This window comes from Schistocerca cancellata, chromosome 2, assembly GCF_023864275.1.
Source record: "Schistocerca cancellata isolate TAMUIC-IGC-003103 chromosome 2, iqSchCanc2.1, whole genome shotgun sequence".
Classification (NCBI taxonomy): Eukaryota; Metazoa; Arthropoda; class Insecta; order Orthoptera; family Acrididae; genus Schistocerca; species Schistocerca cancellata.
This window is the reverse complement of record NC_064627.1, coordinates 972131544-972148968: the sequence shown is the minus strand read 5'-3', so window position 1 is coordinate 972148968 and position 17425 is coordinate 972131544. Positions and strand designations below refer to the sequence as shown.

Sequence of the window (17425 nt, the reverse complement as noted above, 5' to 3'; positions counted from 1 at the left end):
AAAAATTTTATATTGCAGACTATCCACCTTTGTTCTACACACTAAAAGCGACTACTGTGGTAATGAGCGCAAAGATACGTCACCTAAATGTCACAGAATTGAAAAAAAACTAGTGTCATAATGTTGGGTACCCAAAACCTGAACGAACGATCAATTCAAATTGCCACACTTCTCATTTTGTAGCTGATATTGTTGAGGTGACCATACAAACATACCAGGTTTCTCAGGAACTAGATATGGTGAAGTCAGAGGAGTCTGTATTAATCATGTTAACACAAGAACAACTCACACTAAGTTTTGTAAACGTGCAGAAACATGGAGTTGAGGCAGATAGCACGTGGATGGTTCAAATGGTTCAAATGGCTCTGAGCACTATGGGACTCAACTGCTGTGGTCGTAAGTCCCCTAGAACTTAGAACTACTTAAACCTAACTAACCTAAGGACATCACAAACATCCATGCCCGAGGCAGGATTCGAACCTGCGACCGTAGCGGTCGTGCGGTTCCAGACTGTAGCGCCTTTAACCGCTCGGCCACTCCGGCCGGCCGATAGCACGTGGAATCTGTTCCAACTCTTCCAGACAGTTGCCCGTACTTCTTCCGAAACTTTAGGTTGATCACAACTACCGCTAGGGAGCTCTGTACGTCAAAACCCGTGTCACAAAGTTGGGAGTGGGACGCTGTTACATGGTTGGGAGGTTTTAGGGTAGGTCTGCGGTAAAGGATACGAATACATGGAATATCAGGTTGTTACCGTCCTAGCCATCCTTGTCTGCTTTTGCTAAAATGAATCTGATAGAGAGAATGAGCACTGCAGTGAGCCAATTATTTTGTCAGTATGTTTCGGGACCACACGGCTGAGTACCTAAGATAAATTTAAGTTCCGCTCTGGACTTGTATGGTATAAAATACGAAAGAATGAGATATATTGTATATGTATTCAATATAAATGACATATGTGTCCGCAGGCGAAGCCCCGGGTAAAAAGTTGGTATATTACGCATACCTTAAGTGCTATGAGCACATGTTCATCATCGATACTGTGAAACACATCTCTTTTAGTGCAAGCTCCTTGCTTTCCGTATTTTTGGGTGACGTAGTATACACCAAAACAAAAAGAAAATGTACAATAAATATGGGCTCTAAAACGCATATCTTAAAAGCTTTGGGCACTTGCTAACTGGAAGAGACGCATTTCACGCTAGCGAAGATGATGTTGAGGTATGCACTTTAGTGCCAATATTTACTTCACATTATTTTTTTTATTTTGGTCCATACTTCCACTTCTGAAACTTGCCTATCCTACAGCAACGACAGTACCTGTACATGATTCCACTATCAGAGATATCAGAACGATTTTCGCTTATGACTTTCGACTCATCCCTGGAGGTCTATAACAAGTATTTTCAGAAGGTGGTGCACCATAGCTCTTATATATTTGAAAAACGTCACATTACCGCCTTGATATACTCGTAAAATAGTTTATTTATATAAGCAATTTCAGTCGTCTGACTGTCAGCAGGTTCATAAAAATATCCACAGCATAACGTTAGCCGAAACATCGAAACATAAATTAAATCGTCAATTTATAAAAACTGTGCTAGGTAGTATACCCATTCGTGTTACAACTGGAGTCAGCGTTAACGCCGTGAACTGATTCAGTGTTTTATCATCTGATGATGATTATTTTATGCTTTGCTTAACGTGATGCTGTGAATATTTTTATGAACGTGATTATGGCCATACGACTGAAACTGGTTGTATAAATAAAAAATTTTACCACCAGCTCAAGGCGGTCATACAACATTTTCCAAATTTGTAACATGTGTTTACGTGGGCATAGCCGCAGGGAAGAACCTCAGTTAATGAATGTGGTAGCACTGAAATAAGTGAAAAAGCTTGCTTAAACTATTAACTGAACACATTATTACACCAGAATGCGATTTTCACTCTGCAGCGGAGTGCGCGCTGATATGAAACTTCCTGACAGATTGTAACTGTGTGCCGGACCGAGACTCGGACTCGAGACCTTTGCATTTCGCGGGCAAGTGCTCTACCATCTGAGCTACCCAAGCACGACCCACGATCCCTCCCCACAGCTTCAATTCTGCCAGTACCTCGTCTCCTACCTTCCAAATCTCAGAGAAGCTCTTCTGCGAACCTTGCAGAACTAGCGCTCCTGGAAGAAAGGATATTGCGGAGACACGGCTTAGCCACAGCCTGGAGGAAGGTAGGAGACGAGGTACTGGCAGAGAAGCTGTGGGGACGGGTCGTGAGTCGTGCTTGTTTACTTCAGATGGTAAAGCACTTGCCCGCGAAACACAAACGTCCCTAGTTCGAGTCTCGGTCCAGCACACTGTTTTAATCTGCAGGGAAGTTTCATATCAGCGCACATTCCTCTGCAGAGTGAAAAATCTCAGCTGGAAACATCATTAAAACAAAGGCGTTTCTTGATGCGACGGAATCTTCTCACAAAATTCCAGCCATCAACTTTCTCCTCCGAATGCGAAAATATTTTCTTGACACCGACCTACATAGGGAGAAACGATCACCACGATAAAATAAGGGAAATCAGATCTCGTACGGAAAGATAGAGGTGTTCGTTCTTTTCGCGCGCTATACGAGATTGAAACAATAGAGAATTGTGAACGTGGTTCGAAGAACCCTCTACCAGGCACTTAGATGTGATTTGCAGAGTATGCATGTAGATGTAGATGTAGATGGTGCATATCTCGGAAATCGTTGCATCTGTTTCGCTGGGGATTACTTACCTGGAAAAAATACCTCACATACACTCCTGGAAATGGAAAAAAGAACACATTGACACCGGTGTGTCAGACCCACCATACTTGCTCCGGACACTGCGAGAGGGCTGTACAAGCAATGATCACACGCACGGCACAGCGGACACACCAGGAACCGCGGTGTTGGCCGTCGAATGGCGCTAGCTGCGCAGCATTTGTGCACCGCCGCCGTCAGTGTCAGCCAGTTTGCCGTGGCATACGGAGCTCCATCGCAGTCTTTAACACTGGTAGCATGCCGCGACTGCGTGGACGTGAACCGTATGTGCAGTTGACGGACTTTGAGCGAGGGCGTATAGTGGGCATGCGGGAGGCCGGGTGGACGTACCGCCGAATTGCTCAACACGTGGGGCGTGAGGTCTCCACAGTACATCGATGTTGTCGCCAGTGGTCGGCGGAAGGTGCACGTGCCCGTCGACCTGGGACCGGACCGCAGCGATGCACGGATGCACGCCAAGACCGTAGGATCCTACGCAGTGCCGTAGGGGACCGCACCGCCACTTCCCAGCAAATTAGGGACACTGTTGCTCCTGGGGTATCGGCGAGGACCATTCGCAACCGTCTCCATGAAGCTGGGCTACGGTCCCGCACACCGTTAGGCCGTCTTCCGCTCACGCCCCAACATCGTGCAGCCCGCCTCCAGTGGTGTCGCGACAGGCGTGAATGGAGGGACGAATGGAGACGTGTCGTCTTCAGCGATGAGAGTCGCTTCTGCCTTGGTGCCAATGATGGTCGTATGCGTGTTTGGCGCCGTGCAGGTGAGCGCCACAATCAGGACTGCATACGACCGAGGCACACAGGGCCAACACCCGGCATCATGGTGTGGGGAGCGATCTCCTACAGTGGCCGTACACCACTGGTGATCGTCGAGGGGACACTGAATAGTGCACGGTACATCCAAACCGTCATCGAACCCATCGTTCTAACATTCCTAGACCGGCAAGGGAACTTGCTGTTCCAACAGGACAATGCACGTCCGCATGTATCCCGTGCCACCCAACGTGCTCTAGAAGGTGTAAGTCAACTACCCTGGCCAGCAAGATCTCCGGATCTGTCCCCCATTGAGCATGTTTGGGACTGGATGAAGCGTCGTCTCACGCGGTCTGCACGTCCAGCACGAACGCTGGTCCAACTGAGGCGCCAGGTGGAAATGGCATGGCAAGCCGTTCCACAGGACTACATCCATCATCTCTACGATCGTCTCCATGGGAGAATAGCAGCCTGCATTGCTGCGAAAGGTGGATATACACTGTACTTGTGCCGACATTGTGCATGCTCTGTTGCCTGTGTCTATGTGCCTGTGGTTCTGTCAGTGTGATCATGTGATGTATCTGACCCCAGGAATGTGTCAATAAAGTTTCCCCTTCCTGGGACAATGAATTCACGGTGTTCTTATTTCAATTTCCAGGAGTGTAGATTTGATGTGACCTCCACTGACAGCGCAGCCACGTCTAAGTGGTAATCGACATTCTGCCACACATTCACAAGTGATAATGTGACCAGTCGTACCTTTGCCGTAATCCGGAAACGCAAATTTTTAACACCAGCCAGGCGAATGCCATACAATTCTCTTTTCACAAACCGTCACAGAAAGAAATCCATCGGGTCAGTGATTACAGAAGTACCAAGTCACGAATGTTGGTGTCACAGGAATTCTTAGTTATCATGATTCGTGTATTTTGCCAAATATATAAGTCAGTTAAATAAAGTCGCGATGTGCTTGATGCAACTCTCTATTCGTAGAGGAGAAAGGTGAACTCGAATCTGCAAAGAGAACACGCCGTGATGTCTGCATTTTTTTCTAGTAGCTATTATCAGACGTGTATCTGAGTAATCTATTGCGGGTTTTCTGCACCGGGGCAGTTAACTGTTTCTCCTACAGATAATGCCCACTCACGTTTCGCTGAAATCTTCCGATGCAGTTCAGTCCACACACCTTCCTGTTAGAAAAAAAAATCAATGTTGCTCGACTGGACAAGCTGTAGTAAAACCAGCCACAACAATTACATCTATAGGTCGCATTAAATATTTTAGTGTAAGGGTAAATTCAGCTATTAACGGATAGATAGTCTATGGGTGAAAACTTCGATATATTGTTACTCGTTTGATACAAGAATCCGCCAAGTCTATGCTGGTGTGCAGTTATAATTTCGACACACTAACCCACACGCACACACATCACACACACACACACACACACACACACACACACGCACACACACACACACACACACACACTAACTACAGTTAATCATCATAGCAAGATTATGGTATTTAACCAAACGTTTTACGGGAAATAAACAGATTGTCTGTGACAGAATACTCGTTCGAATATTACATAAATTGACCACCGTGAACGTCCAGTTTGGAGTCACAACTTGTATAACGTACTACGCGGTTTTCGGATTATTCAAAAGTCGCAATTTACACAGAAAAATCGGAATTTAGCGTGTTCGTCTTTCTCACTCGCTCGCGGTTACTTTGCGGCTCTCTATGGTTAAGATTAACTCATAATTCCCTAAATTACCACATTTAGAGGTTCTTATGGGTGCATGAAGGTGAGCTCCAAACTGAACTTAGACTATGTAAATCATGGAATACTTCTAGATAAGCTCAGGTACTGTGGTATGAATGGGACAGTGCTCAAATGTTTTCAATCATACCTAACTGTAAGAGTGCAGAAAGGTGAAATAAGCAGTTCACATAATATGCAAAAAAATGGTGATTTCTCAAGCTGGGGAACAATCAAGAATGGGGTCCCGCAAGGTTTGGTCTTGGGTCCTCTGCTGTTCTTAATTTCCATTAAGGACTTGCCTTTCTATATTCACGAAGGTGCAAAGCTGGTACGTTTTGCGGATGATACAAGTATAGCTATCACACCCAACAGACAAGAATTAACTGGTGAAATTGTAAACGATGTTTTTCAGAAAATCATTAAGTGGTTGTCTGCAAATGGGCTCTCATTAAACTTCGACAAAACACAGTATATACAGTTCCACACAGTAAATGGAATGACACCATTAATAAATATAGACTTCGATCAGAATTCGTTAGCTAAGGTACAATATTCAAAATTTCTAGGTGTATGCATTGATGAGGGGTTGAACTGGAAAAAACACACTGAGGATCTGCTGAAAAGTTTGAGTTCAGCTACTTACGCTATTAGGGTCATTGCAAATTTTAGCGATATACACCTCAGTAAATTAGCTTACCATGCCTATTTTCATTCTCTGCTTTCGCATGGCATCATATTCTGGGGTAACTCATCATTGAATAAAAGAGTGTTCGTTGCACAAAAGCATGTAATCAGAATAATTGCTGGAGCTCATCCAAGATCATCCTGCAGACACTTATTTAAAGAGCTAGAGATCTTCACTGTAGCCTCACAATATATATATATCCACCTATGAAATTTGTTATTAATAATCCGAACAAATTCAAAAGTAATAGCAGTGTACATGGCTACAACACTAGGAGAAAGGATGATCTTCACTACTCAAGGTTAAATCTAACTTTGGCTCAGAAGGGGGTAAATTATCATCAAAAGTCTGACAGATAGCCATATAGCATTTTAAAGGAAATTAAAAGAATTTCCTTCTACTCATTAGATGAATTTTTGGATATAGTAAGTGGGTAACTACCCCAACCCCCCTCCCAAAAAAAGAATAAAAAGTAAAAATATTAAGTGTCATGTAATACTTTGTGTAATGTAATATGTTGTATAGACACCTTTTATTAACCTGACACGTTCCACATCATTACGAAGCGTCGTATTCATGATCTATGGAACAAGTACTAATCTAATCTAATCTTAACAAAACAATTCTCTGGCCCACAATATACGTACGAAAGTATTGTCCTCTGGCTGAGATACATCATAGCCAATCTGATAACAGTATTAGACCGCGCAACCCCGTGACTTTTACATTTAACCAATCACAAATTAAGCATTTTGATAAGCAGTTTATTAAAAGAACAAATTTATAAATTCACAGATACCAAAATAGATCACTCAATAAATAACTGAATTATCCTAAAATGTTTCATGTGCCCCCCCCCCCCGTTCCATAAACTGGCTAGTTGCACTTTACAAACCTTCCCCTGAGCATACTACTCCCACTCTGTACATACATAGTTTTCATGCTAACGTATATTCCGTCAATGGACATAACAGTATTTATTTATTATATTACTTTGCATTCACAACTTCATTCACACTAGTAACTGAACATATTGAATCAACGATAATTAACAGAAGTCGTAACATTCACGGCAGAGAAAGTTTCATTTCCAGAATACTGGTTTTGACTTCATTATTTCATGGTCGGTAAGATGCTGACACCTTTCGACCGCAGTCGTAACTACCTACTGGGATCTGCTGCATCGTAAGAACACATCTGTCGTGGTAGAACAATGTGTCATGTATGGAGCTATCTGCTAGCTACCACCCGAATTACATAGGCGCGGGGAAGCCGCCCCATACCCAGACAGAAGATCTTCCTTAATTACAATAAATTTGAAGCACTGTTCTGTATGTAATATTGCTGCTACCCAAATTAGGCAACAATAGGGTTCAAACTGAACACCAGTATTTCTGCTGCTCTTGTTGAGAAAAAACCAAATTATTCATGTTCTTAACGTGCCATTATTAGGAGCAATTTATGCCCTCTTTGGTCGTATAAAAATTAGGAACAGGCGTGGTTCAGAGGGATTGTAGATGCGCTGCTAAGAAGCTACAACATATTTGGTGGTGAATATCGTATTAATTTCATTCGTTATCTCTTCCAAAAGTTCGCGTTATTATCTAATGAGCAGTTTGTCACTGTCAGAAATTTCTTAGTACTTTTTTCAACACATCTGGTGATTGCAATTTGAACTGTTATTGTAATTTCCGATAACGTATATTATCTAAGGAATCTAGAAACAATGTACAAGGAAATCTTGTTTTAAGCTAAACGTCGTTTCAATTTCAGCTGGGAATGACTGATATGTTCGATGATGACGACGCAGATTTTTCTGGAATTAGCAAGAAACGACTTAAAGTGGACGACGTGTTCCACAAAGCTTTCATAGAGGTTAACGAAGAGGGCACAGAGGCTGCTGCAGCAACTGGTAAGTAACTTGTTGCCCAAGAAGAAACAAAAAACTCACCCTTATTACTCATTACGTCATTTTTCTCTGACCCAGAGACGAGAAAAATTAGAAAATTGTGACCTCAAGTTACTTAAAAATTATGGTGATTGTAACCCTGTTTTTCCAAAATACGTGGACAATAACACACAATGCACACTCACGCCAGAAAAGAGAGCTCTCAACAAAAAATGGCATACCATGACATACAACTATCAGCTCACACATAAAATTAGTAAAATTAGTAACGTCTTCAAAAAACATAAAATTAATATATCCTTCAAGATAAATAGCACAATACAACAGAAGTTGTGACAGCAAAGAGAGATAAATACAACAGTTCAGGTATATACGAATTAACGTAAAACAGCTGCAACTCTAAATATATTGAGATGATTGCAAGAAATTTTAACATCAGCTACAAAGAACACATAAGAGCACCGAAGAATGGACGTATGTACTTCACATATGCTGAATATCTAATAAAATAAAATCACCATCACACTGAGATAAAATAGACATTTCAATCTTGTACAGTTTTGGTAAACATTTTTGGAAACAGTGATCAATAGAGTATTATATTTTAACTAAAGTTCAGTCTTGATCACAACACTTATGTCTCAATAAGACACTTAGTGAGACATAAGTGTTGTGATCAAGAATGAACTTCAGTTAAAATATAATTCCAATCTTGGGCCACGACAACAAAAAGAAGGGAATTCTCACTATACTGGAAGAATATTTAATACAGAAGGCCATGAATAAAAATGAAAATTTTCTCAATGACAAAAAGAAAGACAACAGAATATCAATATTCAAACTAATCCACAGTCTAACATGAAAACATGTTAAACACTTAAATAAATAATAAATAAAAATTTACGCACTCACTCACACACACGTACTCACACACACAAACACACACACAGACAGTGCTCCACCACACACCCTTCCCCCATACCCATCCCAGCACCACATTTCACTCTGGATGACTCTTAGCATATGACCAAGAGCAGTGCAAACATGTGCAGTTTCCAGCAGTATAGGTTATGTGGAGAGAAGTATTTACTTGAAGAAACCTATGCCATGTGCTTTTAGCACGTATAAAACTACAGACGACTGGATGAACAGATCCCAAAAATGAATGTGAGTGGAAAACACAAACAGATAACTGTAAATAGAAATAGCTAGAGATACACAAATCCAAAAATCATCACATATGTCACATCAAAATATATATAATTAGATAATTTTATATGTATTGTAGACCACTGAAGATGCCTAACATGAATAGTCGGAACATGTCTGCACTCAAGAATAAATTTCAGCTGTAAAAGTCGAAAGTTTTGATCTTGCAATTCAGCTGGCAAGTTGTGGCTTATGTATCACTAAAATGTACCAACTACTCAACGTGATTATTTGTCTTCCAGGTTCTAGACAGCCAGATGGTCGTGTGAGGAATGTGTTGCATTTAACTCTATTGGTATATAGCAAAGAGATCAAAGAGATGGTAGACGAATGTTGCAAGAGTAATTGGAAGTTACTGATAGTAAACCAGTAAGATCCATAGTATATTTTCTGACCATGTTCACTGCAAGCGTAATGACTGTATTGATGCTCATTTGTGGCTCAATCGTTTTATCGTTCGAAAACATATTTGTTACCCGTCTGCCATACATTTTTGTGACTTTGTACTTATCTACACGCTGGGACATTCAGCTCAATAGATCTTGACGATGACTTCACTTAACAAAGTCTAATTATACCCAACATTATTGTATTTGATAACGACTTAAAGCAAAAATCATGATGAAATAAAGAAGTCTGTACGTTCAAATGGCGGAGATCTCGTTAAAAATACTATCATACGACAGTGGTCCAAAAATATGAGGAAATTATCCCCAGCATGTGGTTATGCCATATCTCCGCAATACCCTTTCTTCCAGCAGTGCTAGTCTTGCAAGTTTTCCAGAACTGTTAAGTTTGGAAGGTAAGAAGCTGTGAGGCAGGTCGTAAGTCGTGCTTGGGTAACTCAGCTTATAGACCACCTGCCCTAGTTCGAGTCTCGGTCTACACACAGTTTTAATCTGCCACGAAGTTTCATGTCAGTATAAACTCCATTACAGACTGAGAACATCACTGTAGAGACTTAACAGTCTTGGTGCATTATAAACGTTTATTAGTTCCGATTATCTTAGCAGCTACTGGACACTGCACTAAATACCAACTGTAGTGAAAAATATCAATAAGCATACGTATTTTGTATCTATCATGTGCGCAGAGACGTTGCTCAAATACCAAGATAATGAAGATGGAGTCCTTTCCCCATTACATAATTAACGCATTGCAGCCACCTGAGGTACGCTTATGGCACATGAAAAGCTTTCTCCAAAGATGGTAGGTGCTGCAAGCAAACGATGCACATGAGAACCACCGCATTAATATCTGCCAGGCTATCCTTCTGAAAGGAGTGCCTACCATTGTCTGCAACGCTCCTTACGGTATATGTTGGATGCTAAACAGCCATGGAATGATTTCTGCTCTGCACGACCAACATGCTGAAATCAGTCGGGTCACTTTACTTGCTAACGGACGGTGTCAGGGATCGTGGTGCAGTGAAGTGGGTGCGCCAGGTGTTGAAATACCACCGACTTGCTGCAGCTTGCTCCCAATAACACCTATTTCCAATTAATATCAAGGCAAAGTGTTGAAAAAGAAAGTTGTTTGAGTGAACACGGAAAATAACTAAATTAGTTTTAGTTGCGATCAAACTCTTCGGTGCCCTTATTATAAGCGATCACCTTGTGACAGCTGAAAGTAATTAGCAGTGACGACTATTTGTAAGGTTCATAAAGTGCAACGATTCTCTTACAGTTTAATTTCAATTATGTTATAATCTGTACCCGGTTGCCGGCCGGAGAGGCCGAGCGGTTCAAGGCGCTACAGTCTGGAACCGCGCGACCGCTACGGTCGCAGGTTCGAATCCTGCCTCGGGGATGGATGTGTGTGATGTCCTTAGGTGAGTTAGGTTTAATTAGTTCTAAGTTCTAGGGGATTGATGACCTCAGAAGTTAAGTCCCATAGTGCTCAGAGCCATTTGAACCATTTGTACCCGGTTACAAAATGAAAAGACAAGTTTTCAACCATCAATGCAAATTAGGTATGGTAAATTATTGAGCTACACGCAATCTGAAATGTTGATTTATCTGTTGCAGGTGTTCATTTTGTCCCAGCGCCAAGTGTAATTACAACGCCTCCACCACCGATCTTTTTCAAGGCAGACCATCCTTTTCTTTTCTACATACTGGATCAAAAGACGAGGGCGGTGCTCTTTGCTGGACGCATCTCCGATCCCTCACATTAAGAAGCCTACTGTGGTTCAGTATGAACACATTGTTTACTGATATCACGTCAGTTCTCTGCACCTCACCAATATTTCATGGTGACTGTAGTCGGTGCGGTCTATCAGTTTATCGTCCATTTATGTAACCTTGCACTGTACTCAAGAAAACTTATACTTCAGTTTAGCGTTGTTTCGAACCTCTAAATAAAGGAAAATGATTAATACACACATAGAGTAATTTTGTTACAACTTTTCATTACAGTTGTAAGAAAACAAAATTTAATAAAAAAATTGTGTATTCTAATATTTCTCACACTGCATCAATTTGTGTGTACAGATGAGAGTACTTCAGCAGACAAGTGCGTCTTCTGAAGTTCCACTTCCGACATTCTTCTGGTTGTTGACAATGCATAAGTTCTCGTTTGTGCAGATGGTGGACGAAAAATATAGCAACACCATAAACATAACACTTTACGATGCCCAATACAGTGCAGCAAACCCGTTGACATCCGAAACAGCTTCCAGTCGTCTAGAAATGGATGACTGCAGGTCCTGTAACATTTTGGAACAAATCTCATACCATTGGGATATGGTGAAAGACGGTTGCATAGCTGTGACCCAATGCGGACCACCACAGATGAGCTATGTAACCAGGTGAACGCAGCGTGGATGGCTATGCAACGGGACGCCATTCGCGCCTTATACGCGTCGATCCCATCCCGCATGGTACATGTTATCGGGGCCCGCAAAACAATGGTAACTTCAGGTAACGGAGATGGAGTGGATAGCGATGGTACACCTTTCTCTCCAGAGTAGTGCACGAAGATGTGATGACTGTCGTGGGCAGGAGAGATGCGGCAGTTTACCCTCATGCTCACAAAATTAGTGCTGAACGACGGGAGCTGTGTGATTAGGTACCCTGACGGGAAACAGCATCACTATTGGGGAACAAATATTTTGTCATAGGATTTATCTGCACCGAATACGGATCGCAGTACCACAATTGCAGCACTTACATTTCCGCCAAAAGCAAGTTAGGGTGCGCCAGTCAGCACCACATGGCAGCCATGAGACGAATAGCCTAGAAACTTCTTCTACGTCCTCAGCTTCCAATTTAAAAAAGTAATTAAAAAATCTCCAAGTGTAGGGGATGACTCAATGCTATTGCCAAAGTGACGGAACAGAATATTTCTTTTTTCACGAGAAAAAGAGAGGAACACAACATAAACGTCCCACTCCTGGTGAAACAAACAAGAGGTTGATAGTGGTCTGATGTACAACCTACTGATCGTCATCTTCGATTCAAGAATGGTGCCAGAGGTGACTTATGTGACTCGATACACCATAAATTTGGAGGATAAGCAACTGACTTTCTCATGCTGCTCAGGTGGTGCCATGGCGTCCCATCTTTTGACGTCCACTTGAAACATCCCCTTTGAACATTTATACAGGACTGTGCTTAAACTGACACACAATATTTTTAGCGCAACGCAATCTATCAAAGATCCCTGCAAAAGAATGGCCCTGAGTAACATTAAACTATATCTTTCACAAATAACTTACCTCACAAAAATCTTCATTACTCGAACTACTGCAAAACAGCGAGCGCCACTACAGCCAGCTAAATAAAAGATTCAAACTACGGAAGTCACTAACTACTGATAGGGATAGTTAGCAAATGAAAGATTTTAATAGAGAACAAACACTGTATTTACCTTAATAATCATAATATATATAGCAGTTCAATTTCAAAACTTCCGCCATCTCTCTCCTCACATCCACCACTGCTGGCGGCTCACCTCTAACTGTGCAACGCTACGCGCTGTTCACATCCAGCTGCCGCTGCCTAACACTACAATGGCAGACAACAATGCAAACTAGCCACAGACTGCACACAGCACAGCCAGTGATTTTCGTACAGAGCGCTACGTAACGTTGCCAATAAGAAAACATAAACAGCCTACTTACATAAAGAAAACATAAACAGCCTACTTACATAAAGAAAACATAAACAGCCTACTTACATAAAGAAAACATAAACAGCCTACTTACATAGCCCCCATGCTCCCCACAAAAAATTTTAAAAAATATTTTTGGGCAGTGGCCAATAATGATTTGAAAAAATTTTTCATAATTACAATAACAAAGATATCAAATGCACACACTTATTTATACAATGTTGGTCAAAAGCTAAAATTTTCTCACAGTCCATAAAGACAGTCCAGATTGTTCATTACAGTAAAATTTCAGTGTTTTTTTTTCAAAGTCTGAGCAGTAAAAGACAATGCCAACGGAAGTAGTGGATTTCCATGCAGTCTTGAAGAAGTAGTGTTGTCCTTCCAACTGAAAGACAGTGCTGACTCTTGACATGCTGACAGGTAATGGGCCACAACAGAGCAAACCCACAACAGAGTCATTCGAACTTTTGAAGAATATTGGTAGCTAGGTCATCACAGAGCAGACCCACTGCAGTCCTGGTAGAGAGTATTGGTGTTGGTGAGTCATCACAGGTGCAGACCCACTGTAGTCCTTGTAGAGATAATGGTATTGGTGGGTCGTCAAAGGTGTAGACCCACTGTAGTCCTTGTAGAGACGGCCAGCAGCCATCTGTTGCAACTGTGCAGGTGCACAATCACCATTGAAGAGTCTTGCGGATAATAGAGCAAGTCCATAAACCACCACTTGTGCACTCACAAAGTTTTTGGAATTGTCCTTAGAACCAGCAATGCTGTTATCCAGTCCCTTGCTGAATTATTAACACACGTGCAAACACTAACAGTCCCTACTTCTCACATATTGTCCATATACTATGACCAACAGAAACGTGTGCAGTGAAATGTAACTTACAAGTTACTTAATTTGATGAATTGGTGTCAATATTATTATAAATTTACAACATAAGAATACAATTACAAAGGTACAAAATACATCATTAAAGAACATAACAATACAGATAACATTTGTAGTACAGGCTTTACAACAGAATAGAAATAAACATATACATCAATGTTACAGGAATTATGAGATAAGTAAATACATAAAAGATCAGAATAACTTTTGGAACATCAACTTTACACATGAGCATTAAAACAAAACACAATAAATAATGTCTAAGCATCTTTACAAGGTAAATAACATATTATTAATGCCAATTATATTTGAGGAGAACAGTATTCCTCATCATAGTGAATGTAGCTTAATATTAGAAGAAAAAATTCTATGAAACTACACAGAGACAGGAAGAAAACAAATACACAAGGGTACACAAACACATAGTGGGATAACACAAAAGGAAAGGACAGGGTTCGTTTTCAGTGTAACATTTGGTACTGCAGTATTTTACATGGAGATCTCCCTTCGTTCATCATTATTCCCAAAAGTCCTATCTAAGCCTGTTTTCTGTATTCTGTTCACATCCTCTGTCAAAAATGGTTTTTCTCCACTGTACAGTATCCTTTTTTTTCCCAAACCATTTTCTGATAGCTTCTCAATGCATTTCTTATAAATTCATCATAGTTAGTTTCTTATATGGTCTACCCCCTCTTAAGCTAACTTAAATCTACTGAGCTCAGATGCTAAACTAAGGGACGAGGCAATGCAGCAGTACAAAATAATTAACACAAACATCAATGACAAAAAATTCAAATTGGCAAAGCAATTGCAGTACTACAACTAATATAAGGCACTGTGCAGCAAACAAGAAAAAGAAAACAGTAGTAAAACTAGCTTAGAAGAGTAACACAAAGTCAAATTCAGTAACACTATGCCTGGCAAACAGCAGTAACTTATACCGAAACATGACATAGCTCAAGCAGAAAAAATATTACACTAAAATGGCCATGTCTAATACCTATGTCACATCTTAACACTAGAGTGATGCATCACGAGAACTTACACTAGCAGATAAGTTACCAAATCGTAAAGAAATTATTTATGCAATTCCTGTGAAGAGATATGTTTATCTATGTGCCCTCGTTTTCTTGCAAGTAGATCATAAATTTCTTATTGACTGGATCTGTAGGCATAAAATAACTATATTAGTACATACACTCCTGGAAATGGAAAAAAGAACACATTGACACCGGTGTGTCGGTCCCACCATACTTGCTCCGGACACTGCGAGAGGGCTGTACAAGCAATGATCACACGCGCGGCACAGCGGACACACCAGGAACCGCGGTGTTGGCCGTCGAATGGCGCTAGCTGCGCAGCATTTGTGTACCGCCGCCGTCAGTGTCAGCCAGTTTGCCGTGGCATACGGAGCTCCATCGCAGTCTTTAACACTGGTAGCATGCCGCGACAGTGTGGACGTGAACCGTATGTGCAGTTGACGGACTTGGAGCGAGGGCGTATAGTGGGCATGCGGGAGGCCGGGTGGACGTACCGCCGAATTGCTCAACACGTGGGGCGTGAGGTCTCCACAGTACATCGATGTTGTCGCCAGTGGTCGGCGGAAGGTGCACGTGCCCGTCGACCTGGGACCGGACCGCAGCGACGCACGGATGCACGCCAAGACCGTAGGGGACCGCACCGCCACTTCCCAGCAAATTAGGGACACTGTTGCTCCTGGGGTATCGGCGAGGACCATTCGCAACCGTCTCCATGAAGCTGGGCTACGGTCCCGCACACCGTTAGGCCGTCTTCCGCTCACGCCCCAACATCGTGCAGGCCGCCTCCAGTGGTGTCGCGACAGGCGTGAATGGAGGGACGAATGGAGACGTGTCGTCTTCAGCGATGAGAGTCGCTTCTGCCTTGGTGCCAATGATGGTCGTATGCGTGTTTGGCGCCGTGCAGGTCAGCGCCACAATCAGGACTGCATACGACCGAGGCACACAGGGCCAACGCCCGGTATCATGGTGTGGGGAGCGATCTCCTACACTGGCCGTACACCACTGGTGATCGTCGAGGGGACACTGAATAGTGCACGGTACATCCAAACCGTCATCGAACCCATCGTTCTACCATTCCTAGACCGGCAAGGGAACTTGCTGTTCCAACAGGACAATGCACGTCCGCATGTATCCCGTGCCACCCAACGTGCTCTAGAAGGTGTAAGTCAACTACCCTGGCCAGCAAGATCTCCGGATCTGTCCCCCATTGAGCATGTTTGGGACTGGATGAAGCGTCGTCTCACGCGGTCTGCACGTCCAGCACGAACGCTGGTCCAACTGAGGCGCCAGGTGGAAATGGCATGGCAAGCCGTTCCACAGGACTACATCCAGCATCTCTACGATCGTCTCCATGGGAGAATAGCAGCCTGCATTGCTGCGAAAGGTGGATATACACTGTACTAGTGCCGACATTGTGCATGCTCTGTTGCCTGTGTCTATGTGCCTGTGGTTCTGTCAGTGTGATCATGTGATGTATCTGACCCCAGGAATGTGTCAATAAAGTTTCCCCTTCCTGGGACAATGAATTCACGGTGTTCTTATTTCAATTTCCAGGAGTGTATATTAAATTTTATTTTAACCAATGCTGCAGTGCAGCTAGGAACTAGATATTAAAGAAAATGAGCAAATATATACAAAGGACGGCATGAAACATCATTCATTAGCCATATGGCATTTCATAATGCAGTAAAAATTCCCTCAATTCTAGAGAAAGACGCTTGTCATAATCAGGTGTGCAGATGTAAGTATCTTTCCAAGTAATGAAGGTGTCGCATTTGCAATGTTTTCTCTAAAGGAATGTCAACAGCGAGGTTAATGTCTCTTTTTTTTTCTCCACCTCTGCCTCTGCCTCTGAAAGGCACTAATGGCTTTTTTCGAGGCGTCTGTCGCGCAGCTGGGTGCACACGACGCATTACGTGCAGGTGGTCACTTAACTTCCTTACGGAAATATTTACGACAGCAGTTTCCGCTACAGTGACAGTCTCATATAAAAATATTTCACAGGTCAAGAATTTGCGTTGCAAATGTGTAGAAACAAAATCCTATGAATGTAACAGTGTCCAAAAAAATTTTCGCCGGCATTGTGATACATTCACGCATTTACACACATTTCATAAGTCTTAAAGTACGATTCTTGGTTTCCAACATCCTTTTTCACAAGTCAAGAGTCCCTAACTTCTATTCATTATTCCTTACCTTATTCGTCAACACTTCTTCAATATTTCATCATAACATACGTAGCATAATCAAATAGCTCATAT

General features: G+C 42.2%; 1 protein-coding gene across 2 annotated transcripts in view; it reads left to right on the top strand.

Moving 5' to 3' along the window:
* The window catches only part of LOC126162939 (serpin B6-like), a 65046-nt gene that overhangs the window by 35287 nt on the left and 12334 nt on the right, over nucleotides 1–17425 (top strand). Inside the window, exons 7-8 of one of the 2 annotated variants that reach the window (XM_049919768.1) lie at nucleotides 7775–7913; nucleotides 11147–11503. In XM_049919768.1, the coding sequence (XP_049775725.1) occupies nucleotides 7775–7913; nucleotides 11147–11295 (288 nt within the window). In that variant the 3' untranslated portion in view covers nucleotides 11296–11503. Of the gene's footprint in view, nucleotides 1–7774; nucleotides 7914–11146; nucleotides 11504–17425 lie in introns of those variants that run through there. The other variant, XM_049919770.1, reaches the window with a different exon arrangement.